The following is a 10,000-nucleotide window of genomic DNA, read 5'->3' on the forward strand; positions in this document are numbered from 1 at the left end:
CAAAAGAAAAAAAAATTCGATTTTTTCACGAGTGTCTTGCGATTTTCGATTTTCTGGGAAAATGGCTCTTAAGAATGTTTAGGATGCTTTCTGTATTGGTGAAACGATGACCTGCAACCTGCGACCTGCGACTAGCCTGCGAGCAGGCCCTCCGAGGGACTGGGGTTGGGGGTAGAATGAGAGCCTGCCCGCAAGGCTTTGTTTTCTGAATGTCGCGTCCAAATTTTGGACGCAAAATACTGATTGGCTGAAATGAAATAACCTCGTGACGTCACCAGTGACAAGCTCCGACAATAAGAAAGCCTCTTGAGGTGGTCAGAAATGCGTCTGAGAAAATTGTAGAATGTTGCAATTTACCATAACTTTACATAATTAAAGGTCGGGCGACGCGATGCAATGGCTTCTCTACTGGAAGGAAGGAAGTTCTATCTCTGTTATCCACAGGATTCGGAAAAAGGCTTATTTCCCAACTGTTTTTCGTAGCGGCCAAAATACAACGAGGGCGACTTCATGTCACCGTGGTAGTTTCCTGTCCTCGACAAAGCATTATCGCTGATCACATTTGGACAAAAATGGGCCTTTCGGCTGCCTCTGTTGCTGATTTAACGATAGAGAACGATAGAGGAACTCTACACGATTTTAGCAAGTATTTGGTTAAGCCGAAAAGGCGACTCCACAAATGATTGCTCGATCTCCTCGTAACTCTGCAAATACTCAATAAACCTTTGAAATAAATTGGTGTAGGTATTAGAATATTGTAATGTATGTAATGTAATGATTCATTAAAATAAATTAAAAAAGATAACCCCGCTTCGCTTAACCGAAATTAGGAAGAATTAGTTATCGACGATTCACACACAAATGAGATCCGGTCATGGAAAACGAATGTCTCTATTACGATACCCGTCGTTTCAAGTTTGTGTGCTTAACTTTTCACTAACGAACGAAACATTTTTTCCGCGGAAGGGACTTCGACGAATTACCGTAATGAATATTCAGCTACGCGTTACCGCATCAGCAATAGTTGTTATATCCTTTTCTGGCGAAGTCTTCCTTCCTTTACAGTTTTTTTTTGAGTTTCTGCCTCGAGCAAATTGAAATACACAACGGGTGGCTTTCTGTTTTCTGTTCTTTTTTCAATGTTTACTTCGGGTGCGCGCTGATTGGCTAATTTTTGACAGCTCTCTCAGCGTGACATCAGGAGGCGGCATTCAAAATTCAAAGGGATGCGTGCAGGCTCTCCTTCTCTCCCACCGAGGAGAGAGAGCCTGCTCGCAGGCTAACCTGCGACCTGCAGATTAGACCCGCCGGATTTTTATTCGTATTTTGTGCAGTGCTCAAAGTACACACGAACTCATCGTAAAATCTCTCACGGTGGTTCTCACGGTGTTGATGTGGAGAAATAAAAATAAAATCCAATCAAAACTCGTTGTTTCAATGATATAATGATCGATGGGTAATAACCAATCAAATCATTTTCCACACATTCCAGGAAAAATCACGTGGTATGGAACACGATTATCAACGGTATGTCACAGACGCTCCTCTCCGAGTTCTTTTTTCGGAGAGCGGGCGGCTGTACACAGGCTAGTTGCCCTACTGGTTGAATCGACATTGTTTTAAACCTTTAGCACAGAATACCCACTGCAAATTGTGGAAATCCTTTTGACAAAGTAAAATCCGCCATTTATTGTCCCTTTCACTCCCAATATCTGAATGTTAATTCTCCTTACTGATACTTATGTCAGTTTAGAGAATTTGATGATGGCGGTAAAACGTTTAAAACTGTTATGCCTCTTTGACCAGGTACCTCACATAGTATGACATACTTGCATGAGATTTTGCGCCGGCATCATGCAAACGAATACGGAGATATAACAGATACCCGGAAAGAACTCTTACCAGAACACGGCGAAATTCGTGCCATTATCACCTAATCACAAATTCGGTCAACAAGCTACTCAGCGGAAATCTATTGCGGAAAAAAGTTGTCAAATTACTAAAAATTGTCCTACATCAAATTTTCTTTGCTATTTCTTTGCAGACGATGGAAAAAAACTGGTGGACGTTGGAAGACATCAGAGCAGAAACAGTGGAGGAAGATTTATAAATTTTTTTAACGGCAGCGCAAAGATCTTATGGAAAGGTAAGGAATGTAAATAACTATCCAAACTCTATGCTCGATAGCAAAAACCTTGAATTTAAGGTACATTGTATTTTTGCACTCACCTTATTTTTTCTGTCAATTCACCTTTGCCGTATTTTGGGTCTTACCCTACTGTGCAACCTGCAATTTTTGTCGAACTCATTCTATCAGTCTTTGCTACCCTCATTTTCGGTGGTGGGGTCTTGTTCTCGGCTTGTTGGACAATTTAAGACCCACTGTTTCCAGTTGGGGGCGGGGAGGAGCTGGTTTGTCTTGAAATGGATTTGTGCATCGTTTTCAGTAAATAGATAACTCATTTCCTGGGAATCTCCGAATTATCTCGGAATCGGCCCCTACGTTATCATTTCTGTTCAATGCTGAGATGTTTTTAATCTGTTCTGTGTTAATGTTGCAGATAACCGAGTACCATCGGATCACACCAGAATAAAAAAGAAAATGTCCGATATTCCTCCGTACCTATTTATACCCTTTTCAGCGGCAGCGACTTTTGGCATCGTCTTGGGGATTGTTTTTCTGGTGTTTAACCGCTACTACCGTGAATACAGGTAAAGTTGATTCTTTCTATAAATTTCTCAGAATACGAGATAACGGATTCCCTGCTCTCCCGGGCCCTGCCAAACAGGTTAGTCAGTTGTAGGGCCAGAGTGCATGTATAAGTCACAACTCCCTCCGGGGCTCTTTTGGACTAATTTCCAATTCTATTCAGGGGACTTTGGCCAGACTGCTTGTTACGCAGTTTACAATCGTAGGTGGGTAAGTAAAAGATACCCCTTTATTATATAAACACCAATGAAATACCAAGTGAGCTTTCGCGCGAAAAAACTATATCTTCACACGTAATTTAAGGCCTGGCCAAACGCTTGCAACATTTTAACCCAACTTGAACATCGTGCAGCATTGTTGCATGATGTTGCGACATGTGTTGAGGGGGCTGGCCAAACGCACGGAAAACATTTTCAACATTTTCAACGCAACACGTCGATGTTCATGTGCCCCAGGCCCCTGGCACGCAACAAGTGGACCCAGCGCGTACACCCAAGTGCAACAATGTTGCATGAACGTGGCCAACCGAATACAACATCATGCAACATCCAAATTGTTGCACGAGAAACTTGACGGTTTCAAAATTTGATCTAACATGATGAAACATATCGCGACAGGGTGGCCAAACGTATGCAACACGTTGTGCCCAAGGTGTTGCAAGGTGTTGCGTTGAATTGTTGTGAACGTTTGGCCAGGCCTTAAAGATTAAGCACTTAATGACTGGCCTCAAGGGAAACAATGAGTTTTGTTTCCCTAAGACCCTCAATGTTCCCCGAGGCGAAGTTCAAGTCGTTGTTTCCTTAGGGAGTTAGTGAGTTTGGTTCGCCCTAGGCATAGTTAGTTAGTGAGTTTTGACCTATGACACGTGATACGTTCTCCTCAAATCGGAAAAAGTATTTGAGTTTGGAGGTATAACACGTGAAAAGATCACTGTTGCTATGGTTACATACAAAAACGCGTCTTCCGATGACTTTCGTGCAATGATTTAGTATTTCATTTTTGTTTGAAAAAAAATATTTCGCTGCTTCAACGTGAAGAACCCAGTTATGCTCCTTAAAATGGCTTCAAGTTAAAAATCAATCCGATCTATTTGCACAAGGAAAAAAAACTCGGATGCTTGAATTGGGTTTGTCATGGTTCTCTTGAATGATTAGTAACGCTGTCTTGTTCCTGATGTAGTTTGCATAGCGAGGTAAATAAACTTAATTGTAACTTGCTGAAAATTCCACTGTTAGGCTATTTGTAGACATTTATCTGTTTGGTCTCTCTCATGGTGACATGTTGCTGAATGTGCTTTTGAGATGTTCTATGTAATTGCTTTTTCGGAACGACATCTTTGTTGTCACTGTCGACGATCAAGAGCCCATTTCTTGCAAGCAATTTTCACTTTTGTTGGACCAGAGAGATCTGAGCATTTGCGCTCTTTTGTCATCCTTTAACTTCTTCACAACAGTTGGCAACTATGATGAACACTTAAAGACTGGTCCCGATGGAAATAGTTAATTTTGTTTCCCGAGAATCTCAATGCTTCCCCGAGGCGCAGCCTCATGATAAGTTTGCAGGGAAATTCGAGGGAAACAAAATAAACTGTATCCCGATGAACCAGTCACTAAGTGATTTGTTATATCGCACAAAAGGAAAAACGTGCAACGGCAACAGCAACAGCGGTCGTTGGTCAACATTCACGGGTAACAGTCCACTGTTACCCTCTGACGTCATACACCTTATTCCAAAATGGCCGCCAACGCGGTAAAGGCTGTGGCGAGTTGCACGGAAACGAGGTCAAAAGGGCCAACTGTGTTCCGAATTGCACGAAAAAGGTTTATCGCGAGGACGACTTAAAGATATCTTTCCACAAATTTCCCATAAATAAAGACTTACTAGCTGCATGGATTCGAGCTGTTCGTAGAGATGTTGGTCGCCACTTCAGAATCACTTCGCACACCATGGTTTGCTCGAGACACTTCCAAGGAACTGGGCCCTGGTTCACTCAGTTCCTCAAAAGCTGATTAACGCTAATCTAAGATTAAAAATTAACCAAGCAGTTTATTTCTCTACTCCCAAATGCTGTTCAAGGCAGATTTTCGGCAAAACTTTACATGAGAAGACGTCAATCTTGAAAAACATAAATAAGCAAAAGAAACTTTCACCAAAAAGTTGAAAACGTGAAACAAAAGTTTACGTTAATCCTGGATTAAGGTAATCGGCTTTCGAGGAACCGGGCCCAGCAGAACAGGATGTAGTTCACAAAATTGGTGCAGTGAACTCACATAATTGATTAAGTTAAGCAGAAGTTTGGGCTGCATAAATTAATCAGAGTTCAGAATCAGAGTTCAGATTTAGATGCAAAGTTCAACCTGTGTGATGCAGTTCAGTTCTAGATCATGGAGCTAGTTGTTGCTCACCATACTTGTTCCAAACTAGAGCTGGATCTATGTTTTGTACGGGTTCCACAAAATCATTCAGTTTTGATTTCCTATCAACTTTTCTTGCTTCATAAAGCTGACACGGGATACCACAAAATTGTGCTCAATCTCTATTGGCATTTTGGAAACAGAAACTTCCATAATTGGGTAGGATGTAATTCCGTGCGACCTAGGGTTGATGCTATCTCTGCAAGGTTGAGGTGCATGCTGCTGAACAGTTTTCATCTGACTCACGTTGTAGTTCTGTGATTACTTGCATATCTTCAGCATTAAAGCTTAAACGTGATTGCAAAAACCGGATTTTCGGCAGTATGAGTGTTGCATAAACAACCTCTCCAGAAATTAAGCATGAAGGACCGCCACATGCAAATGTTAATATGTTGCTGGAAGGAAAACAAGTTGTTCTTTGGTAAAGGAAAAAGTACAAAGAAGGAAGTATTTGAAAAGACCGCCACAGACTTCAATGCAATGTCAGATTTAAAAGTGTCTGGTATCCAGTGCCTAAGGAAATGGGCGAAATTAGAGGCTAAGCAAAAGGAGATTGTTGATCACAACAATAAGAGCGGAAATGGCACACGTACATGGAAATATTATACACAGATGGAGGATTGTATTGGTGGACAATGTAGTGTCAACCCAACTTTCACTCTCGAATCATCTTCCTCTTCAGTCATTTCTGAGTATGGAGAGAGCTCTTCTGAAGACGACGGAAATTTATATGTAACACCCAACAAAAAGAAAGCTCCCTCCAAACGCTCTTCAAAGAAATGCAGAAGCAGATCTTCTGCCTTCGACATGCTTGAATTTCTCAGGGAATATCAAGGTAAAAAAGAAGAGGTTGAAACAAAAAATTTTGCAGGAGATGAATGAGGAGAAAAAAGCTTTCTGGTCAAATCTCCTGGAAGTTATGAAAACTTCCAATAAGTAAAATAACAGGCATTATACACATTAATGCCTTTGATTTATTTAAGGACATTTTTGAACATTTTAGATAATTGTATTTGCCCTTATCATGATTTGCTCTGAAAGTATTTCACTTTTTGTCTATTAATTGATAGTTGGAAATGTGTTATCTAAAACACTGTAAATTGTTTACCAGCAAAGCAAACCTTAAGAATACAACTTCATGATATGTAAGGTCAATAACACTGACTTATTTGAATTGAAGACTTGTTGATCCAGTTAATTAAAATGACCTTTATGAGCATTGTTTTAATGTTCATTAAAATTAAAGAAACTATTGTTTCAAACTTCACGCAGTTTTACCTATAAATTTTCGTGTCTATTGACACCTTTGGTTATAGAACTGTAAATTTATACCCTGAAATTAATTGTTTTAACAGTATCTCTACTGGTAAATTAACTCAGGGGGTGGGTTTGGGGAGTTTCCCACATAAGCCATTATATAAATCACAGATTGAGTTAGGGAAAGGTTTTGCTACCAACAATGGCTATGTGGAGCAATCTGACATCATATGCAAATGCTAAAAGAAAGGAAGAAAAAGCAAATGAATATTTGATTTTAATACGCAATCCCTAACAATTTTATGAAGCCCAGAAGTGATGGGTATGAATTAAAACTATTAACCACCATCCCTTAATTTTTAATTGTCCAACCTTATACTATGATCAGATGATAGTTTAACATCATGGTCAAAAATGTGTGCATGTACATGTGCATGAGCAATCACAACTTTAACAAAATTCTCAAATCGTATTGGTTATCAACAGCTTGATTTGAGCACAACTAGAACAGTGTACACACCATGCTTGTACTTGGACAGTGTAATAAGACAGCCATCACATCATACATCATGCAGTATGTGTCATTAACATGCAGTAGTGCGATATTCTTATAGTTTTGCCTATGCGCGAGCCGTCAATATTTCGTGGTATTGCCGTCTCACTTTTGCGGCCTGTGGTTGGTTCTAATGTTGAAATTGAATGACGTCGTTGCACTAAATTGGGTTGCTCACGTACGCAAACAAATTGCCGCCCCATTCAAATGATTGTACAAATAATTCAGTTCAAGTTCAACAGTATTTATTGAAAATTCGACTTTTACAGTCATCATCAAGCTCTTGCATCATTGGAAAACTCCAGTGCAAATGTTATGTTCATACAATACTTCTAACTTAACTTCAAAAAGCGTAATTTTTTTTTTTTGGAATCGAAAATAGCTGTTAGACGTTTTCTATTAATGCTCTGTTTCGAATGAAAATTAACATCGTTCATAAACAAATTTTATTAGTTAAATTACAGAATAAGAACTGGTTCTTAAAAAATTGAATTCAAAGTGTTATTATTAAACAAACTTAAACAAAAAAAAACAAAAAAACAAACTGTCGAAGAACTGTCCCCATGTCGCAGGTAGAACAAATTGAAATTTCGATCAGGCGCGGTTTGATTAGTTTGCAGTTTTATTTATCCTTATAAATGATGGATCGCTTCGCGACTCCGCCCAATACAGAATATATTGTCTCCCAACTAGCCGTCAATATGATGTGGTATTGCCGTCTCAAAATCGCAATTAGTTTATACTGTTAACGTGCATTTTGCCGAGTAAACTGTTATGTTATAATTCGTGAAGACATTTAACTCATGGTTAGTTTAATTTCTAATCTACTGGCACGGAGGAAAGGGGGTACTCCTTTATATGGCCTATGTAGGTATGTGCAGCCCCTTCACTAGTTTTGGTCATAATAGGGTATCGGCTGTAGTCATTGTTTTTGGTCACTTTTTATGGGAGGCACAGTGGCCTCATGATTAGTGCGCTCCTCTCTGGATGGAGTGGTCCAGGTTCAAGCCCTGGCCAGGAAGATTGTATTGTGTTCTTGGGCAAGACACTTTACTCTCACAGTGCCTCTCTCTACCCAGGTGTATAAATGGGTACTGGTGAGCTTAATGCTGGGGGTAACCCTGCGATGGACTAGCATCCTATCCAGGGGGTATTAGAAAATTTCCTAGTCGCTTCATGCTACAGAAACCGGGATAAGCTCTGGCCTGATAGGCCACTTGGCTCCTATACAGACTTTACTTTGATCATCAACAGGGTCTGAGTTTTGCTGACTCTAGTCTTGATCGGCATTTTTTTAGAAGAAGCTACACCAACAAAAAATTAAATTGTATGTATGTAAATGTAGGTACAGTATGTATACCCAATTTTTCTCGGAGTACCCACCCCGGGTCTATCGGTAACAGGACTTGAAGCAAACAAAATGAATCAAACTCGTCAGCCTTCACAACACACAGATGTGACCTTACATTATGAACTTATAAATCTTGGAAGTATCCTAATGTGATTGACAGCAGCAAAAAATGTATTCTTGGACTGAGTAAAGTTTGCATGTTTTAAAAGGTAGTTATTTTACAATAATAATAAGTTAAAATGAATCATAAGGTCAACCAGCAACCAGATTTAGTAAATGCTGGCGCTTTTGTTCTGCTAGTCTGTTTCGAGGGAAGCTATCAGATGCACTGAAATCATCATCATCATCATCATCATCATCATCATCATCATCTTCAAGAAAGTAATTTGCATCAAAGTCATCCTGGACAAGAGCGAAGTTGTGCAGGACACAAGCTCCCATGATAATCTTTGTCATCAGCATCACACTGGAGTGGTTTAGGTAGCTTAGCTTTCTCCACCTCCCTTTTAAAAGACTTATGGAACGTTCCACTATCTGTCTGCATGATGACAGAACTTTCTTGAACCTTATCTGATTTGCCAGTAGATGGCCATTATTACGAAAAGGTGTCATCAACCATGGGGTGCTTACCATTTACATTAAACCATCCGGTTGGAAAAATGATAATGTAATGATATTAAGAGGTACATATCAATGTGTCTCTTTGTTTTGGCCCTTATAACCTCGCTTTCGTGCAAATCGCCCCAGCCTTTACCGAGTGGCGGCCATTTTGGAATAAGGTGTATAGATTTTGAACTGTTGCAACCCATGACCCGGAGCCTACATCTCCATTGTGTTGTTGTCACGGCGTTTTCACAGACCGATTTATTTTTAGATTGAATTTCCCGCAAATGAGATTCCCACAGGAGGCCGATGACCAATTACAAGAAACTAACCTGACGTCATAGGGTCACCGAACCGGAACTGCCTTTTTTTTTTTCCGGAAAATGTAGTCTAAAAATAAATCGGTCTGTAAAAACGCCGTGACATAGGCCCAGTATGGGAGTTGGCGGCTCCGGGTCATGGGTTCCTAACTGTTGCCCGCTCAGAAACTTTTGGCGGGAAACAGTTTTATTGTTAGATGTCATGTGACCTCGAAGTAACCAATAACAGCGCACACTGTTTGGGGTAAAAAATTCAGCTATATAACAAATAATATTGTTTTTCTAGTTATGCATTTTGTAGACTGTTTAAGCTCGTTCAAGACTTCCAAAAAGTACTCAGAGTTCACACAAACACTGCCGTGTCATTTACTTGAGTGAGGAACTGTAGTTACCGCGGAGGCTTGGAAATACCTTAAACTCTTTGGTAGAAATAATGTAAAGCGGAAATTCGGTTGCTAACCCGATGGCATCGAGGGAGGAAAGAGAGGTAAGTGGTAAAGATTGTAAGGAGCAACAGAGGAAGATAGAGATAAGATAGAACGGAAGAAGAAGCAGAGAAGAGAAGAGAAGAGGAAGAGTTGGAAGAATGATTTCATTTGTTGCTTTCTTTTTAACCGCCGCCCGCCTAAAAATTCAGGCCCCATTTTTTTTTTTTTTATTACATCCGCAAAAAAGCGACGCCCTTTTTTAGACAGTTTATAATAAACTGATTTGAAACAAACTAGTTAAAAATAATTTAATTTCAACCTGTAACATACGTTATAAGTCTTTTTTGAAACATCACCGCCCGAC

At 39.9% G+C, this 10,000-nt stretch overlaps 2 protein-coding genes across 2 annotated transcripts in view; both read left to right on the plus strand.

The window, feature by feature from the left end:
- Positions 1 to 10,000, plus strand: part of LOC138021719 (gamma-aminobutyric acid type B receptor subunit 1-like) — a 46,018-nt gene that overhangs the window by 27,115 nt on the left and 8,903 nt on the right. Inside the window, exons 10-11 of the mRNA XM_068868707.1 lie at positions 2,045 to 2,146; positions 2,562 to 2,712. Of these exons, the coding sequence (XP_068724808.1) occupies positions 2,045 to 2,146; positions 2,562 to 2,712 (253 nt within the window). The remainder of the gene's footprint in view (positions 1 to 2,044; positions 2,147 to 2,561; positions 2,713 to 10,000) is intronic.
- On the plus strand, positions 5,500 to 6,006 carry LOC138021743 (uncharacterized). Its single transcript, XM_068868737.1, has one exon. It carries the CDS (start codon positions 5,500 to 5,502, stop codon positions 6,004 to 6,006), a length of 507 nt encoding a protein of 168 aa, XP_068724838.1.

Source organism: Montipora capricornis, chromosome 10 (genome assembly GCF_036669925.1).
Source record: "Montipora capricornis isolate CH-2021 chromosome 10, ASM3666992v2, whole genome shotgun sequence".
Classification (NCBI taxonomy): domain Eukaryota; kingdom Metazoa; phylum Cnidaria; class Anthozoa; order Scleractinia; family Acroporidae; genus Montipora; species Montipora capricornis.

Bases quoted from the DNA above. Each gene is read 5' to 3' on its own strand.
- LOC138021743 (XM_068868737.1), top strand. From the start codon at position 5,500: ATGCAAATGTTAATATGTTGCTGGAAGGAAAACAAGTTGTTCTTTGGT.